The 19,585-nt window shown below is 41.3% G+C and overlaps 1 protein-coding gene across 1 annotated transcript; it reads right to left on the bottom strand.

The window, feature by feature from the left end:
* Window positions 1–449: 449 nt before the first annotated feature.
* nobox (NOBOX oogenesis homeobox) lies at window positions 450–15,266 on the bottom strand. The gene is made up of 9 exons (XM_085148617.1): window positions 13,850–15,266; window positions 9,251–9,978; window positions 5,996–6,158; window positions 5,790–5,896; window positions 5,460–5,593; window positions 4,061–4,197; window positions 2,736–2,997; window positions 1,940–2,244; window positions 450–1,383 (listed from the first exon to the last, which is right to left on the bottom strand). Exons 1-9 carry the CDS (start codon window positions 13,881–13,883, stop codon window positions 929–931), a joined length of 2,325 nt encoding a protein of 774 aa, XP_085004743.1. The 5' UTR covers window positions 13,884–15,266; the 3' UTR covers window positions 450–928.
* Between the last annotated feature and the right edge of the window lie 4,319 nt (window positions 15,267–19,585).

Raw genomic sequence — 19,585 nt, 5'->3', positions numbered from 1 at the left:
TCACAGCTTTGACACAGTGGATAAAATCCAGCGTGCAAAGCAGGATTGATCTAAAATTAGCAGCAACACTGGGAACAGTTTAGAAGTGCACAGGAAGAAAACCTTGAAGGGGAGATCCACCAGTCTTAAAAAAAAAAAAAAAAAGGCCATGACCTTCATCTTGATGGCCAGAGTTGTGGATCATTATGATCACACCTCATATTATCAGTTTATAAATCAGCTTCTACTTATGGGTGACCACAGCAGGACTGACAAATGTTAACAAATTCTTTATCCAGTTTAACCGAATCACAGAGACATTGGAACCAGAAACATTTTAAAGCCCTAACATTCAAAAACAAAAAAGCAACAGGACTACATATATATTTATAACTTCTTCTAAGGATATTATAGTATATTTGTGTCTTTATTGAACAGTGGGGTGGGGGGGGGGTTGTTCCTCTGAAATGTAGCAGGTTACATTTGTGCAACATTTCTATCACCATATTTTAGCAGAACATGTGACTGAAGCCAGACTTGAATGTCCCTGATTAATTCTTTAGCCAATTTAAAAAATACAGACTCAGTGATGTTATTTTTCAGTGTAGTGTTTCTTTACATCTCGTTCTGATTTCTAAACTGGTACCAAGATATCTTTTCTGAGGTGCCTGAAATAAGCTACAATTTGAGCAAAAACAAACTGTCCTAAGACAAAAACAAAATATGCTTCAATTGTTGTTTTATATTATAAAAGCAAGTTAAAGGCAGAAATAAATTATTAACAGCGCAATGAGCATTTATTGCAGCCAGCAAACTAAAGCCTGGTGGCTTTCACATTTCAGCTGAGAACATCCTAATAGTAACAAAAACAGGAAATTTAGAAATTCACACATATTATATTTACATAGACAGTTGAAACACATGCACACACGCTCACACACACTTAAAGTCAAAAATGTATGGGAGAAAAGTCGCAGTGGAAGTGGCTGTGGATCTCTCTAGGACTGTCATACTCAAGTTTGACACAAGAGGGCACTGCAGGGCTTTCTGGAGAGGCCGTGTTGACCTGCGAGGGCATTAGCAATGACTCCCTGGCTGGAGTATCCTCCACCCTGAGGCAAGAGTGCCGCAGCGTTGACACAGGTGGCAGGACGGTGGTGGTGCTGGTGGTGCTGCTTGTGAAAGTCTGGTTGAGTGAAGGATTCTGGGAATTTGCATGCAACGACTCCTGGTCCTCCCCAGGGAAGAACGAAGGAAGAGGGAGGGTGGTGGAAGAGGTAGGCTGGTGCTCTCGACCGGGTCCCAAGCTGCCAGGGTAAGCAGGAGGGCACTGAGTACGCTGGTGCATGGCTGGCTGACTGCACATGTTGCCCCATGGGTAAGACTGGTACGCTGTAATCCCAGCTGGATGGAAAACACACACAGATCCAAACAGACTGAAAATTCAGCTTCAGTGGCAGTAATTGAAACCTCAAACACTTCACCCGTCATAAGACTAAGAATGCCAAGAGTATCTGCATACCATTTAATTCTAATGTTTTTCCTGTGCCCTCAACATGACTCCCTTTTGTCTTATTAATCAATGCTGACCTATACATTTCCTTATTAAATCACCATGTAATTTAAACATCCAACTACAAAGCTTCTGATCTTTCTAATTTGCACCACCGACTGAATGGTGACTAAAGCTGATGATATGACAGTGATGAGAGCAATGTATAATACAAGATTAAAAATAATTATTGAAAAACTGAATCCTTGTTCAATGATGGTGCAAACATCAGTTTACATAGAAAGCAGCAAGTCAAACTTTCTTTTGACTTCTGGGTTAGTTTACACTGATGTAGGGTGTATAGTTTTTACTTTCCATTTGATCCTATAGGATCTTTTGTCAGAGTAAAATTTCATATTTTTTCCAATACATAAATTAATGCAATCTCATTTTACCCCAGTGACTCACCGTGGTGACCAGATGACTGCAGTAGGATTTGACCTGAACTCTGGGACTGAAAGTAGGCATGACCCGTGGTGGAATAGGTCACCACTCCTGTCGAGTTTCCTCCAGGGCCAAAAGTCAGGTAGGAAGTAGGATTAGACTCTGGAGGGTTAGGGGTGAGGTAGGGGGATGGTGTGAGGTAGGTCATGCGGGGCAGAGATGCTTGAGGTTGGAGCTGAGGCTGGCTGGTGGGGTAGGAGGTCTGGAGCTGGTAAGACAGAGTGTTGCTCTGCTGGCTAGACGTCAGGTAGTCCAAGTCAAAGAGCAAACTGAGGACAACACAAACAAGAATTTAGTGACAAACATGAACATCTTTGATTATTGCTCCTCTGTAGGTTGTGGTTGCACTTATGATTACTTCTAGTGATATCGAACCAGACAGACACAATCAGAGTTTTATTCTCAGGTGTCACATTATTTATGAGGTTTCTGCCACTATCTCTATGCAGTGCATCTGCGTTACTGAACATGCACAGATACTGCCAACCGTATCTCCAAAGTAGAAGTTTTAGTGCTGTCACACATCTATAGTCATACAACCATAATTGCATAAGAACAAAGTGACTAAGTGCAATCTCTCACAGCATATTTTAGCTAAAACTGACTCCCTGCTACTACAGACACTGTGTGAGCCATCACTACATCAGTATTTCACAGATTCCCTCTCTGCCTACTCTGTCCTGCTGTCAGCTCTTATACTCATCCATATTTGAAGCATCCTCTAGTATTCATGTCACAGTTTGCTGTGAGTGGAGCTGACCTGGTGTCAGTCGGCAGAGACTGGGTCTCACGGTGGGCCAAGGTAGAGCCACCCTCCAGAGCATCCAGGAAGAGGGGTGGGGTGTGGGCTGGTGTGTTGAGGAGAGGGGGAGTGGGGTTTGCAGAGTTAAAGGTCGAGGTGAAAAGAGGAAGGCTGGCTCGCCGCAGAGGGGGAGGGCTCTGCATGGGACGGGGGAGATACTCCACCAAACCCTCCTGAGATGAAAGCTGTTGCTGGCCTGTATCCCTCACTCTGCTTTCACCTAACAGATAAAAACCAAGCAATTACAAAGTAAGATTAGACAGAGATACTGTAGTTTGGTTTCTGTGTAATTTTACTATCTCACCCTGTAGTGTGAAGGTTCGCTGAGCTGAACAAAGATGTCATTCTTCTATAAACACTTCCTCATATGTAGGAAAATCCGTTAAAAAGCTATGTTTGTAATGCCATAAAAGCCACAAATTTTATCGAGGTCAAATTTGCTGCTACTTTACATAACCGACCCTACAACTGAAAGAGTTTTGGTGGACAAGCTTTGTCTTTTCTTCCAGTAAAAATAACTAATGTTAACAGAGGGTCCTAAGAAAATGTAAAAAATTTTCAGCCATGGTGGAGGTGGGGTGACTGCATCGCTGCTTGATCATCCAGACATCAAAGAATTTAAGCTGGTCCGGTTTGAGATCATTTCCTTTGGGATTAATAAAGTATTCTGATTGTAATCATTCATCAGCACCTCACAAAGGAATGATAATTCAGGTTGAAGGGAAACTTAATCCCAAATCCAAGTTTACATATTTTCCTCTGACCTTTAGACTTATGTATCCATCTAGATTGTTTTGTTGTGATGTTTCCCTTTTCATCAATGGAACGAGATGGTCTTCACGTTGCAAAAAAAACTTAACAGCTTTGTCTGTTTAATCAAACAAAACTAAAATAAAAATTCAAAAACCTTGTTATGAGCAGTTTTATGTAGGACCTATTTTCTTTCCAATGCTACTTTCAGCTGTTCACTTATACACAAGGGCTCACCACAGTGGGAAGGTCTGCATGTTTGATTTCTTTTTAATGATTATGTATATTTATTTTTGCACTGGATGTCGCTTATTAGGCAAATGTGTAATGTGCAAAACAAAAGGGCACAGAGCTTGCTAACATCATAGCTCAGCTGAAGGGTGATGCGATCTTTAACACCTTTGTATGCAATTTAGGTTGAGTCGTTTATTTTAATAAGATAAACAGAATTCCTCACAGACAGACTGAATGCTCATCAAGCTAATGCATTAAAAGCAGAGTGTCATAAAATGTGCATGTGTGGATTTTCACACCTGGGCTGCTGAGGCTGGACAACAGGCTGCTGTGGGAGGGTGGGCTCTGAGTGGTTATGGTGGGGAATGAAGGTGGCACAGGGGCAAGCTGGGGTAGCTTGGGAGCATAATAACGAGACAAAGAAGCGGCTCCCTTGCTAAAACAAAGACAAAGAACAAAAATGCACTTAAGCATGAATCAAATCAAAGTACAGAGATAAAAAAAAAAAAAAAAAAAAAAAAAAAAAAAAATCTAGAGAGGTGTGTGTGTGTGTGGGGGGGGGGGGGGGGGGTCAACTGGACTTCTTTAGGTTTGTGAAGATATCTTGATGCATGCTCAATCATCCAGGTAAGTAAATGTCCAAAAGTTGATTCTGTTCATCTGGACGTAGCGTTTTGTGAAGATAATTCACCTCTTATCCAAGAGTCTTCTTCAGTTCTAAAAACAAAAGACGGAGTGTCCCAGGTATTTAACGCCTAGTGGGGGGCTTTGGAAGTGGTCCTGAGGGTCATTGACCCATTATTAACCCAGAGCTTCTTCACATGAGCCAAGGTGTGAGAAAGAAAAAAAAAAGACTGTATTACTATCACCGGGGGGGTGGGGGGGGGGGGGTGGGTTAAGGGTAAAGTCACTGTGAGGGCTTGCCCAACCTCATCATGTGACCTTAATAGTTCAGTTGAGGCAGGGTTTGAATCAGCACTAAAGTACCAGACTACACTGAGTAAAGACACCGCAATAACACTTTCAGTACCTACTTGGCTCCGGTTCGAAGTGATCTAGCCTATCCAAAAATGTGATTTCAACAGATGTAACTCATTCATGAGAGCGACTTAATCACAAAAAACAAAACTACCATTTCTGAAAGCCGACAACGAGGGAAATTTCTCGCCCCCCCCCCCCTTAAAAAAAAAAAAAGCCACACAGAGCAGCAGGTACACCATCGTCTCGACGTTCTCCATTGTTGTGTCGCATACAAATGACGTCACATCAACGATGGTCGTTCACAGTGGATGTGGATTCAATTCTGGTTTATTTATATAGTGCCAAATCACAGCAGTTGCCTCAAGGCACTTTGCATTGTAAGGTAAAGGCCCTACAATAATGCAGAGAAAGCAATCAGACGACACCCTAGGAGTGAGAAACAGCAAGAAGGAAAAAAAACAAAAAAACTCCCTTTTAACCGAAGAAACCTTTGCAAGAACAAATGACCTCCTTTACTTCTCTCTCAAACCATCTTGTCTTCTTAGTCTAAATTGTGAGCACTGGCATCCTCAAAAGAGTGACCTTTATTCTTTAAGTGTACAGCCTTCAAACCTAAAGAAGTTCATCTACCTTATTTTCTTCAGTCTCTCTAGACTACCATGACCTGGATGACTGCAAACCTACACAGACACACAGAAATAAAAGAAACAGAAATACCTGTTGTGAGCCAGTGTGGGGATGGGATTGATTTGGTGATGTGGACTGTATTCGGCTCTACTCTGTCCATGTTCCACCTTTGCTGTAACAGCACGTACTTTCCTCCACTTTGCCCTCCGGTTCTGAAACCAGACCTGGGACCCAGAAACATTCAGGGGGAAACAAATAAAAGACTGAGGAGGCCAACAAAATGTAGAAACTGCTTTACAGACGATGAGATGGGATTTTCAGGAACACAAAGAAAAAAATGCCAGTAACACATCTTCATAAGGAAAACATCACAAGTCTTCAGTAAAATTTCACAGAAGATGAACAGAGTAAGAGTCTAACCATAATTCTCTGAGGTGTGACGCCGACTGAAGCAGCAATCACTTTCCTTTTTTCCGCGTCCGGATAGTGATCCTCTTGGAAAAGGGCCTCTAGATGCTCTAACTGATCTGTACGCAAGAGTACGTTAGTGTACACACACACAAATTACAGGGCAATAATTTGCACAGCAGTCAAATGTGAGCACACACAGAGACGTTTCCCCTCACCTGTGCTGTAGAGCGTCCGTGTTTTCTTCTTCGGTGCAGGTGGCAGCAGGCAGCTGTCCACAGACTCTATCCCTGGCAGCAGTGGGAAGCTGAGGGCTCGACCTCGGCCCCTGGTGCTGTAGCGGATGGAGCGTCGGGTGGAGTATACCTGCGTTATCTCCATCTGCCATGAAGAAACACTACCTCAGCACAGATGTTTTCAGTCAAATTCTGTAAAATGTCCCAATGTTTTTTCCCCCCTTTAAAACAAGGATTTAGTCAGGTATCAATTACCACATTTTTAAAAGCTAAATATAATTTCGGAGAGTTGTTTTTTTTTTTTTTTTGGGGGGGGGGGGGGGGGGGACCTTTGAGTGCAGTGCAGAGCTGAATGTTTCAGCCCACACAAAGCAATGCAGCAATCATTTCCCAAAAATAAAAGTTCATTTAGGACTTCCACGACCAAGTAATTAATTTCCATTGTTCTTTCCCATATGTGATATTAACACGTCTGTTCCAGGGCTGCAGCCAGCAGGTAATGATTTTTCTCATTTTCTGTTAATTGCTTGGTTCATTAAATCTAGTGAATATAAAAATGCCCACCGCAGTTATCCAGGACCTGATGTAATGTCTTCAAACTGCTTACTTTTTCTGATGACAGACAATAACCAAACATATCAAAACTGTCCAGAGACAAGAACAAGTAAAGTAGTCTTAAAGATTGATCAGTTATGAAAATAAACAGTTCTTCTCCTGCCAAACTGGTAACTGGCTGTTCCAGCTCTACCAAACTCACATTTCAGTTGTCAGTCTCTGTAAAAATTTGTCTTCAGGTTAGCGTAGTTCAAAAACAAACAATCATTTCTGATTTGATCTGGTCTGAAACGTCTTGCTGTTGTAGAACCCGTGACATTATCTGAGATCTACGTCTGAGTGGTAAACATTAAAGTACCGATTACTAGCACAGTGCATGCTGTGGGTCCAAGAGTGTCATCCTGGCAAATAACAGTAAAGAACAACTAATTTACTATTATCACCTTACATAGCTTTTCAGTGGGATGAGATCTTTCTCCACACGCTGAATGAGCTTGTTAATGGCTTCAAAGAATCTGTCACCTACAGATATCACACTACATTACACACTGAGCCAAACATTCAAATCCAGGATGCCATTTTCACAGCTGCATCATTAATAATTCAGAGGACTGTAGGTGTGCATATTTCATACACATTAGACTGTAATTACACACTGAATGAGCCATTATTAGAAACCTGTTGAGATTTACTCGAAAATGCAAAACTGTTGGGTTAAAGGTTAAACTTCATGATCAGCAGCCAAGTATAATGTGTTTATTTTTGTCTTTTCACACACTGTAACCCTGAAATTCTCCCGACACAAATGTCCAAATCATTCAGATAAACTGTCTTTGCGCTGCTTAATACAGAATCATTTCCACCTGAACCCCTATGAGGATGCTACAGGTAATTATCGAGAGTATTCACAACAAGCGAGTGGGCGTTATGTATCCTGCATCCTCCATGTTTTACTCAGACAGCATCTGGCAAGTTTGTTGGAGAAATTTCTCCAAGCACAACATCCCAGTGCACTTCAGACACAGCAACACCCTCGCAAAAAACTACCCCATCAAAATACTCTGACACATGCTAAAGAATGCATAGTTCACCATGCAATGCAGTGAGGAGTGCTCGGACCTTTACATAGGAGAGCAGAGATCTTCGATCAAGAATACAGACATCTATAGGCACTGTGAACAACCACCACTGAGTGGAGGTAGTGACGCTAACTATCAGCCACCTATAATGCAGTCCTGAAATCCTCTTCCCAACCCCCACAGCTTGACCCATGTGACCTTAATAGCTCACAACAATATGGCAGGGCAATGTCTCACAGAGGAGTCACATCTTGACTCATATGACCCTTAAAGACTGACTATGCTTCAGCAAGAAATCTATGCTGTAGCTATTAGTGTGTACCTGAATAAATAGAATAAGTGTTTTTAAACTGTACTGCCACTGTTGTGTATTTTTGACTCGCTAAATAAGCTATACACAGAGCACTGGTCAGGTTCCATCCATGAATGTGTTTTTATCGCTAATAACCAAAACAAATCCAGTTTTTCCTCACTGTTTCTGGAACGCACCAACTTCCAACGTGTCTGCAAATGTTTATATAAATATAAACATATAGGTCTTAACCTCAAACCCCTCTGAAAACCTATGGGGAAACCTCTTGTGCATCACCCTAGCAATGCGACTACATGTTAGCTCAACGTAGCCCGCGATTGTTGTGATTGGCCATTTCAGCACCATCGATTGCAGTTTTGTGCTTCTTTTTTTCTTCCCCACCTTTTTCACTGCAGTTTTAAAATTTATCAGTGAAAGTAACGATCATCTCTTCAATATAAGGAACGTAGTATCAATATAAGTACTCACAAATGTCAGCAAATTTCTGGAGGGAGACTGTGTAAACTATTGGAATGGATGTAAGGGAATGTATAAACAAGTGAAAAATCTTGAGGGGCAGATTTCAATCCCTAGTCCCAAAATTTTTTTTTTTTTTCTATTGGCTGGCACTACATATAAAAGACCAGGACATTAGCACATTGTAATTAACACAATGCACCATAAATGCCAGCAATGACGTTGACCATTTACATAGGTTACATTGCAGGCACTACAAAGATTCCCAGCAGAAGTCTAAATTGGACAGAACAGGCTTGTCCACATCTTTTAGGACCACATTTAAAGTGACAACCCCATCAGAGGTTAAATACCTGGGCCTTAAGACATTTAAGAAGTAAAGAAGCTTCTTGGGTGAGTGGAGACACACCTTTATAAACCCCAAAAAATGTAAGTCCAGTTACCTTCAGTTCAAGTAATTAGGGCTATTTTGACGTGGGTAGGCGAGAACCTTTCAAGGACACTCAGAGAGCATCCTTGACAAAACCCAGCAAAATATTAGTGGGGAGAATGCATCCAAAGTTCTTACATGTGAAAAAGAACCATCCGAGGGAATGTACTGACATGATTTCCTAACATTGTTGGGGTTCATGTGTGAAACTGGCTTAAGTTTGAGAAAGATCTTAAATCTGTGTGTCTGAAATACAGCAGCATACAAACAGAGTTTGGTGTGAATGTGTCACTCAGGTTCAGCGTGCAATGAATCTTGAGCACTCAAGAAGAAATGAAAGGGAAAATACATTTCAAGTAGTTCACAAATCATCAGGTATGAGCACATGAATGGTCTCCTCTCACCTCAAGTGGTTGTGGGCCCTGCTGGGGGACACTGTGAGGCAGAAGGGGGCTATGAGGTCTTTTGTTACCCTGTGGCTGAGGACACGTGGGCTGGATGGAGACAGGAGGCTGCGAGGAGTACAGCAGGGGGATGGGAACTGGGGGACAACACAGCCCCGTCCCCCCAAACCCCAAGTAGAGTGGGTCAGAGAGGTCACAGCTGTTCGTCAGAGCTGAGGTCTCCTCTGAGCTCATCGCTGGCACCTCCTGTGTCGCACTTTTCTTCTCCTCCTCAGACCTCTCACCAACATCCTTTACTCCTCTCTTACTTCTCACCTGCTCACTTTGCTTCCTCCCTCGCTTCTTCTTACTCTTCTTCTGCTCATCTTTTTGTGCCAAGCGCTTTGTCACTGTACTCTCTTGTTCATCAGCAATTGTTTCCTTGGCCTTCTCAATCTTGTTGTCTTCCATCTGCACCTCCTGTGCCGCCCCCACTTTCAGCCCACTCTCAGGCTTCACCTGCTCCTCCTCTTCTTCCTCTGTCACAACTTTCTCTTCTTTTCCCCCCTCCCCATCCTTCTCTTCTCGCCATGTCTCCTCTGCTGCCTCTTCATCCTCCCACTGACTAAACACTTCCTCCTCCATTTCCCTCCTCTTCCTCCTCCTCCTCCTTCTCCTCCTGCTCATGTTCCCTCGGTTGCTGTTTTTTGACAAATCCTCCAGTTCCTCACACAGAAGGCTTGGACAGTCTGCAACAGAGTAAAGCAAGAATTTGTTTTTTAACTTAAAAACTTAGACTAAAAATCACTCATCTGGTTTTACTTCAGCATCCTACCTTCTGGTAATATAGTACTCTGGACATTAATGAGTTCATAATTATCATCAACATATTACATCTTGACTTCTACAAGAATACAATAATAACAGAAATACATTTTTGGATCAGGCCAGTCTGAAAAATGATTACAAGCTCAAGAACTTCAAAGCCAGAAATCATTTTGTGGCAGTTAGGAGAAGTCTTTGATCTTTAAGTTCCAGCCTACTGCACTATGTTTTCATTATGGATCATTTTACCCAGTTTATTTGGTCAGATATTGCAAAAATATGCCCAAATATGCATGTTTTTCCTAACAAGCTCCTGAAAACTGAAGGTTTCTCACCTCAAGTCATTATAAGCTGGAGCTAAGTATTATAAAGCGAGTTCAACATACCCAGGTTGTCTTTGTGTTATCTGGATTCCCTTATCCGAACATATTTAGTCAGGAACACATCAAGCTTTTATCAACTCACTAAGTTAACCTAGATTTTAACCTGCACATTCACATTAAACTGGGTGGCATCTGTGGCATTATCAACAGAAAACAGATGTTAGTAACAGAGCAGCTGATTGTTCAAAAGATGAATCTATAATATTAGAAAACCACGAAATGGTTGAATACATAATACAGACTGAGAGAAACACAGCTGCTCCAGACAAAGCAGCGGTGGTGAAGGAAAAGTAGATAAATACTGAAAGCACTGAGTGAATGCATGGACACTCAGCGCTTTGTAAGACAGGAAAATAGAGGGTAATAAAGTTTAGCCTATTTAAAGCCAGGAGAGAAAGACAGCAAAAATGCCCACTGTTTATCAGAATCTCATGGATTATAATGAGTAAATGACTAAATTAATGTTTAGAAAGCAATGTTAGTTCTCATTCTTTCAGCTGCAGCTTCACTGTTGGTTGATGATCTGAGAGCAAGTGAAGAGTAAATGCAACAAACAGAATTCAAAGACAGGCTTAGTCTATGTGCAAATTAAATACAAACCAGCCAACAGTGGAAGGGAAAAAATAAGGGAAAAAAAATGTTTATCTAAAAATATATCTCTCTTATTGATCATCTGGGAAGTGTGAAGACACTAGACTCTCCTACTATTCACACAGGAAGTCAGAGGAATCTTCCAGAAATGGTGTCATCATTTCCCCGAGAACTGACAGGTCAGTAGACGCTGATTTCAGACCTAATGATCTCTAATCTAGGGAACAAGTTATCATGGTGAAGCACCCTGGTAAGAAGTGAACCATCTTAATAGCACAGAAAAACCCTGATAACCAAACAAGATGAAATCCCACTCCATCATCAGGCCTCTGCAGTGTTGGGAAAAGTGAACTAACACCTTTTTTTGTGTGTTAACTAGTAAAACTACAAATGCTTCCTTCACCAAAAGGAAAGTTGTTGTTCAATGTCATTCTTTTTATTTCCCAACCAGTTCCCAGGTTGAGCACTCTGCAGACAAAGTTAGAGCAGGAAGGCTGAGACGGTTTGGACATCTGTAGGGGAAGTAGTGGATATACTGGACAAAGGATGTTGAAGATGGGAGGGAAAAAAGGAAGACCTTAAAGAGAAAGGTGAGATGCAACCTTTCTGCATATGCGGGTGATTCCTGCCATTTATTATTATTTAATACCATACCAAGTAAACACAGGGCCAGTATTACTGATACCAAAACCAATAGTGATACTTTTAACTTATAAAGGCAGCTTATGTGGGGGAGATCAGCGTTTCATGACTTATGAGATGAATCATCACCAATCTGCAAAATCTGAACACATTTTAATAGGGTTAACATATTGATCCTATTGTGCTAGTATCAATCCGATACCAATACCAGTGATGGTATCAGTACTATGAATAATTGAGTCGTTAGTGGCTCACAGCCTAGCTCCACTGCTTGGCATCTGACCAGACAGGTGACGCGTTCCCTATATTTTATTTATTGTTGTTGGCTTTTGAGTTTACGCTTATAATATAAACTTAACTGAGTGGCACTTTTGCTGGGTTGACTTAATTTCTTATGACACTGTGCAATAATTTCATTACATGTCCACTGTCAAGTGGGTCATTGCTAGGTTTTAAAATTGCTGTAGTTAACCAAACTATATTTCTGCCTTTGGTAATAGGGATAGGAATCGAGAACCAGTTCTTGTGTGGAATCGGTTCCCAGTAGTCCAATTCCTTGTTGTTAGTCAGCCTGCCTATCATCCTGTTTCTGTTTCAGTTGCACTTGTGGTCCCGTGTTAAAACAGTGGCACAGTCTGCAGCGTGGATATGGATGTTACTCTTATTTCACAAAAGGACGAGCACGTGATGGTAAAGTGGAAACTACATCCAGCTCAGAAACAACTGCATTATGCTGCTAACACTACTTTGACTCTTCACACACACAGCATGCTAAAACCAAGCTAGCCAAGAACCCAGAGTGAAAGCTGAGTGAATGCGGGCCCCAGCCCAGCAGCCAGACCCTGAACTTTAACAGGTAACAAACATAAGCAGTTGGGTTGCAGCCTCCATTTCTACCCCTTAATGTTTCTAAAGTAGAATCACTTTTAAGTGTTTTCGTGCTGGTTTTCATCTTTACTTTGTGTTCACAACTAAATACTAAGAGAAAGATCATTTGTGTCACCCTCGTTAGGATAGGGATTTGTGCTGTGTGTAAGACTGTAACCTCATGTTTATATTGTTAAATGGTAGTTTTGAGACAATGCGTTTCAGCTATTTTATAGAGTAACATGATAGTGCAATGAGCAGTGTAACAAATTACTTAATTACTCCAAAGAGAAAGTAACACACACTGATCACAAAAAAAAGAGGGAAAATGCCTCCAACATACACAAACATTTGACCACACAACATGCAATTAATTTGCATGAATGTAATGTCTTCAGGAGTTTTTCCTTCCCACTGTCGCCAAAGTGCTTGCTCATAGAGGTCATATAATTGTTGGATTTTTGTGTGTAGGTATTATTGTAGGGTCTACCTTACAATATAAAGTGCCTTGAGGCGACTGTTATTGTGATTTGGCGCTGTATAAAGAGAACTGGATTGAATGTGATCTGCTTAGTCATGGTGGTGATAAGGAATCAAATCAATCACCTATTGATCAATATTGGAATCACTAAACTCAATAATTTCCATCTTTATTTGGGTAATTTTGATTCAGTCCAGCTTCTTTTCTTTTCTCTTTTTAAGTTATTCAAACTGAAGCAACCTATATTAATGAAAAGCACATCTCAACTCTGAAAATGCCAGAAAGCAGGTGTATATGCATTCATGGTGTACTCTCACGCCGCTCAGCTACATTGGTGCATTTTCCTCTGTCACTCACTGAGCTGGAGTCAGATAAGGTACCAGTATTTGGAGAAATAACCCGATGATGTTTGAGGATTTCTTTCACATCTCCGGGGTCACGTGGTGACCTGCAGGTCAAATAAAACGCGCGTTGGTCTCGGGAGGAGCAGCAGCCTGCGGTGGCTTAATTAGTGTCCCAGCCGTGCGCCGCCTCGTGCCACCACCTCACCTGACCGTTAATTAACTCTGAGCGGCTAGGTGCTGCTAAACTAGCCAAGCTGTCCCCATCTCCAAACACCGGGTCGTGAATGTTAATAACCGTGTCTTAAGTCGTCTCCGCGGAGCAGAGCTGCACTGGGAGCTTCACTCACGGGGGGGGGATAAAAGCTTTAAATAAGACGTCTTTCAAAAGTTTGTTAAAAAATGGCGTTAAAAGTTTGTCCGCGTGCATCAATTGAAAAGGCTAAAACAAGCCAATAAAACAATTAAAGGGCAGCCTGAGTATCCTTACCCAAGTCTTCACCTGCGTCACCGTCTTCGTCCATGAACGCCACCGTCAAAACCAATAAACTTGTGCTAATAATCAATTAAGTCGAGCAGACAACGAAGCGAATGTCTTCATGACCGCAGGTTAATGGCCTTGATTGATTGATTACCTCTCTCTGCTGTGTGACGGAGAATTATCACGTGAAGGGTGAAACAGAAGCAGCCAATCACAGAACAGAACAGATGCACCATAACTCTGCTTTTACAAGGAAAAAAGGTGTCTCAAAACCAGGTAACAACTTCCTGTTCAAACAAGAAGCCTGAGTTTTATCCTTATCTAGTCTCGCTCATCGCAAACAGCTAAAAAAAAATGCTTAAATAAAAATGGCCTCTGAGGGCTCGGGTCTGAGAAGGTTAAGATATTGCCATCTATCGATTTTATCCCATTTATTCATTTCTTTCTGGGACAAGTTTTATGTTTATACTTTTTTATTTTACAGTACAGGGAATTTACTTGTGAATCATTAAAGCATAAAAAAGGCATCTAACTCAAGGCATGTGCCATTGAACTTAGTGAATAACCAATTTAGGCACTTTGTTACTAGCAGCCTGTCGATAAAACAAATCGTTTGGTCCCATTTCTTTATTTTAAAATATGAAAAATGTCAAAGATAACACAGTTTGACAGGCATAACATTCTGTTTCTGCATCATCAAGATGATCCCGAAGAGCTGCTCATGGAAAACCTGGCATATGTCAGCATCGGGTGCAGCGTATACTTAAAGAAATTTAAGGAAACTGGAAAAGTGGAGGACAAAAGAAGAAGTGACATACCTAAAGCAACTATACAAAAAATGAACAGTATCTGAAAGTCAAGTTCTCAAGCAATCAGAAATCAGGACTTTCTTGCTAACCAGCTCCGTTGTGCTACTCTAACGATGAATGATGAATCAGGCGAGTGGTGTAGGAGCTCTTTTCAAAATTAATGTAATTATGAACACAGAAAAGTGCTGTCAGAATTTGATCCACCGTGCAATACCATCTGAAAAGCATCTGAATGGCAGCAGCTTCATTTTTCACCGTGACAATGATGCCAAACACACTGTCAATGCTGTAAAATCAAACCTGGATAGAAAAACACACAATGCAACACTATCAGGAGTTCAGGTTGTGTTGAAGAATGATAGCGGTCTGAGCAAATACCGACTTTCAAGCTCATTAGTATCGTACAAACTCTGTTTTTCCCTTATATACTGTATTGCATCTAAATAAATCACTGCACCTTAAGCAGCTTGAGGTTACTGCACAGCTAACAGCTGTACAATGTTTTTCCCATTTTCTTTTTTATGAACCTAATTCCTCAGATCACAAACTATGCCTTTATTGTTGGTTTCTAACTTGCTCATAGGTGTTTAAATGACTTTTTTTATATTTAAAACAAAACTGTTTGTTGGAAAAAATGAATGCGAATATTTAAAATGTATAACCCTCAATATGAAATAGGTAATTATTATTATATGTATAGTATGTTGATAAACGTGGATTCTGGGATTACTTGAAGCATTTTTGCTGTAGTAGGTGAGATGGGACGTCTAAAACAAAATCATTCTGTGAATCGTGTAGCTTATTTAAACTAGATCATAAAGACAAAATGAATGTTTTAATATAATCACCAAGGCGCTGTAGTTTAGATGCAGATTTGTTACATCTCTTAACATACTAAACTCTAAATGCAGGAAAACTAAAGCCATGGCTTTGCGGGGGAACTACATGTAGTTTTTAGTTTGAGATCCCGTGAAATAAAGACACGTGTCGCTGCTACACATTGTCGGCATTTGCAAATGTATCTGAAAGATGTTTTATTTTCTTTCAGCTTAAATTAATAATCATGTAATCCGTGAAATCTACGCTGGGACTCCTCATGGTTAACCCAACCCTACAGACTGTCAGCTGAGGATAAACAGCGCTGATCCCTTGAGCTTCTTATTCCACAAAGGTCTAAAAAAATAAGCCATTGTAAAATCAGACACAAACGCACCACAGCCTGCTATTGGTATTTTTGTAGTATGTAAAATTACAGCTGAAAATAACCAGGTTAAAACTGGGTAGTAAATCAGGTTGTCTCTGCCACGGTTGTTCCTCTGTTACCCAGCAGATGGGGTACTGGTTGGACCCCAGGCCTGCTTCATTCTATCCCAACTCTACTGTGCAGCTTTGGCTCGGCTGTTCCACCCCTCCCACAGGAGGCTCACACACAAGGAGCACTCAGCCTCTGTGCAGAGGCATATTTCCTCATCAGCAGCCCGCTCTCCAAGGCCAGGACAGCTTGTTAGCTTTGCTGGATGATGGCCAGCTGCAAACCCACTACTCGGGTGACCTTGGTCTCATCTGGTCTCATGCTTGAAGAGCAGGAATAATCTCCTTTCCTGTGTGTCTGTGTTTGTACTCACAAATCCCCACAGACAGTTTATCTAACTTTCAGTGAGGAGGGAAGAGGGAAAAAAAGATATTTTTGTTGACTTAAGAAAAATAACATTTCTGTCCGTTTCTCCCTCGAGGGCCACAGAGTTAAACAAGTGTAAATGAGGTGCTAAGAAGCTGTGATCACGCAAATACAAATACAGCATCTCTCTTAGATGAAGCACAGAAGAGAGGAGAGCTGCCTCTAGTGTCAGCGGGTCGAACAGAATGGCACGCAGGCCGAGCTAATGCTGGTTGGTGTGTGAGAACATGGAGGCAGACTTTGTGTCTGCACGCAAGCGCCTTTAAATGCATGTTACTGAAATGTATTCATCTCCTGTTTCAAGTGCTTCGCTGGTGAGTCATGAGTGGACCCAAGAATAAAGCCTGGACCTCAAGTTTGAACAATCTTCCGCCGCCAAGGGAGCTGAGTCACATTTAAGACCGAGATATTAAAGGAAAAGTTCACCCACATTACAACACTGCATGTGATCACAATAAACTCATTTAAGCTTCCCAGTTTGAGGGGATTATTTGGGATTTTTATGCATCTCCTGCAGCAAAACGGATACAAATGGAACTTCATGTGCCCTGCCCACAATGTAGAAAAGAATTACATCTAAATAATTCAACGGTAGCCTGTCTTTCGAGCAACATTGTCTTGGTGGGACTACAGTGACAGTGTTCACTGTAACCAGAAGAAAAGGCAGTTTATAACCGCTGTGAGCGCTACAAGCTGCAGACTGCATTAAGATGGAAGTGAAGGGTTGAGAAATCTATAAACCTAGACAAAAAGAAAGAAAAAAAATGGTCTGCATAGCAACATCAGGTTTTTGTAGTCTGAGTGAAGTCCTGTTTATCCTTGAAGAAATTTTACAAACTGCAGCTTTGATTAGGAGGAGGAGAGGGCACTAATAATGAGGTCAAAACACTTAAACATTACTCCGGTAGAATCAAAATTAGGTGTGCCGAACAGTTAAAGTTTATAATTACATCTTCTGAAAGACTTTTCCAAGTAGCAGGTACATTTGATGGCACCCCTTCATCCAGCCTGTCCTAGCCTACAATGAGCGAGAGGCGTGGCACGCCCATCAACAAACCTGCGGCCACTTTTACAGGTGGTGAAAGAAAACTGGACGAATGGAGGGAAGCCATACAGTCACAAACTGCCCCAAAGTGTCACAAACGCTTCACTGGAAGAGCCGATTCAACCCTTCCTGGAAGAGCCGATCACATTTTACTGTGATGTGCATTTAAAATACTTCATTAACTGAAAGCAGACTTGCTGATTGTAGAATGTGCAGTGTTTGCTTATGAGGGAAGATGCATTATTACATATAAAACCAAGGCTGGATTACCTTGACCCCGAGGGACTCGGAAATTCCCTGGTTCATTGAATGTTAATTAGTTTTGCTGATTTGATTAATGGCGCATTTGTTAGCAAATTAGCACAGCTAAAGTACAATACGTAAGAAAGTGGGGGGTGGTATTGTTTTGTGAGTGTTTCGGGCCTTTTAAGCAGGGAAGTATGCATCAAACTAATATCTGGGGGGTAGGTAATAATTTGCAGAATATACGACGGTGATGGTGTCTGGTGAAATAATGAGACAGTGCTGTGTGCTTTGGTATGTATGTATTAAAGAAATATTGGTTTCTTGCAATACAGTCAAGAAGTTTGGTCTAAAGATAAGAAAGTTCACCTACATGCACCTTTAAAACTAACAAACCTGACCAAGAAGAGTACCCCTGAAACTACTACTGGTTGTTTTTACACTCTGTAACTTGTATGTTTAATACATATACACAATGTAATAGTTTGTGAACTTTACAGGTGCTGGTGTGCAAACATTAAGGCTAGCTGTTTCACCATTTCCAGTCACATGTTAAGCTAAGCAGTGGCCTATAGTTTCCTATTTACTGTATGAGAGCGTTCTCAATCTTCTCCGCTAACTGACGTGGTTTCTTCCTAATCTTAAATTGACCCTCATGCATATTTTAATAAGATCTGAAGGCAGGGGGTCAAGGACGTAAACAACATGAAAGCACGAATCCATCCTGCCTTGCATTAGCGGTTCAGGTGGTGTAATGGGGTGGGGGATGTTTTCTTGGAACATTTTGGACCTCTTCAGTACTAAATGAGCATTGGATAACCTATAACCTACATTTATCTACAGTAAAGAGCAACAATACAGCAACACCATGTTCTTTATAACGTTATAACCATGGTGTACCATCTGCTTCCAGCAGGATAACACACAATGTCACAAGTCTCAAATTGGTTTCTTGGACACGACTATAATCAAACGACCTCCATAGTCACCAAATCTCAATGCAGAGAGCACCTTTGGGTAGTGGTGGAACAGGACACATCATGGATGTGCTGTGTGATGCTATTTTGTCAGTATGAGCTGATGACTTTGTAGAATCTATGTCACAAAGACTTCAAGCATCTCTGAAGGCAGAAGGAGGTCCAACCTGGTACTAGCAAAATGTACCTCATGAATCAATCAGCGAGTGTATACATGTAGTAGTTTTGTCCCATCTGCATTTTTTATTATTACAGCATAGTTTTATCCATTTATAGCAAGTTATTTTTGTGTCTCTTGACTATGGGTCAGTGACCTTAATTAAACCTCAGGTTGAGAACCACTGCTGTTGTGAGATTATAGATCATTAGCCACCAAAAAGACAGCAAAGAAATAATTGTACAATTTTAATGTCACACAGTTATGTAGTTCCTTTGTTTGTGTCATTAGTCACAAATTCTTGAGAGGAAAATAGAGTTTTTTAATCTATTTCAGTCTAAAAGAAGACAGGAGAGGACAGATTTACCCAATCAGGTTTTTTATTTGGAACAGAGTGGCAGATTAGTGACAGGGCGGTGGCGTGGAGGATCCGCCTCCTTTCGCTCACTCAGCCAATGACAGAAACTCAGCCTTAAAAAATGCAAATGTATAAAAACAGGAATGGGAACAGCAAACATAGAGTAGTGTAGCCTCCACTGGGCTTCACACACACTCACACGCACACACACACTCTCAAACATGCACACTAACACTCACACACACACATACAAATTTACCCTCTTTCTCTCAGACACGCACACACGTCTTATTTGGCTACGCAGGCTTAAATGGCTACAAACGCACACGTTTACACTTTGACAGTCACTTTTAGAAAAGACAGTACGTGTTTATATCATTCCTGCCTGTGAGAAAGTGGCGTGTTGTCTGTCCATCTGTCCTGCGGCAGACAGACAGGTAGACAAGTCAGACAGACGGTGAAAAGACACGGTCAGTGT

The sequence above is a fragment of the Neolamprologus multifasciatus genome, chromosome 22, assembly GCF_963576455.1.
Source record: "Neolamprologus multifasciatus chromosome 22, fNeoMul1.2, whole genome shotgun sequence".
Classification (NCBI taxonomy): Eukaryota; Metazoa; Chordata; class Actinopteri; order Cichliformes; family Cichlidae; genus Neolamprologus; species Neolamprologus multifasciatus.
The sequence above is the reverse complement of the archived record's forward strand: the minus strand, read 5'-3'. Positions and strand labels throughout refer to the sequence as shown.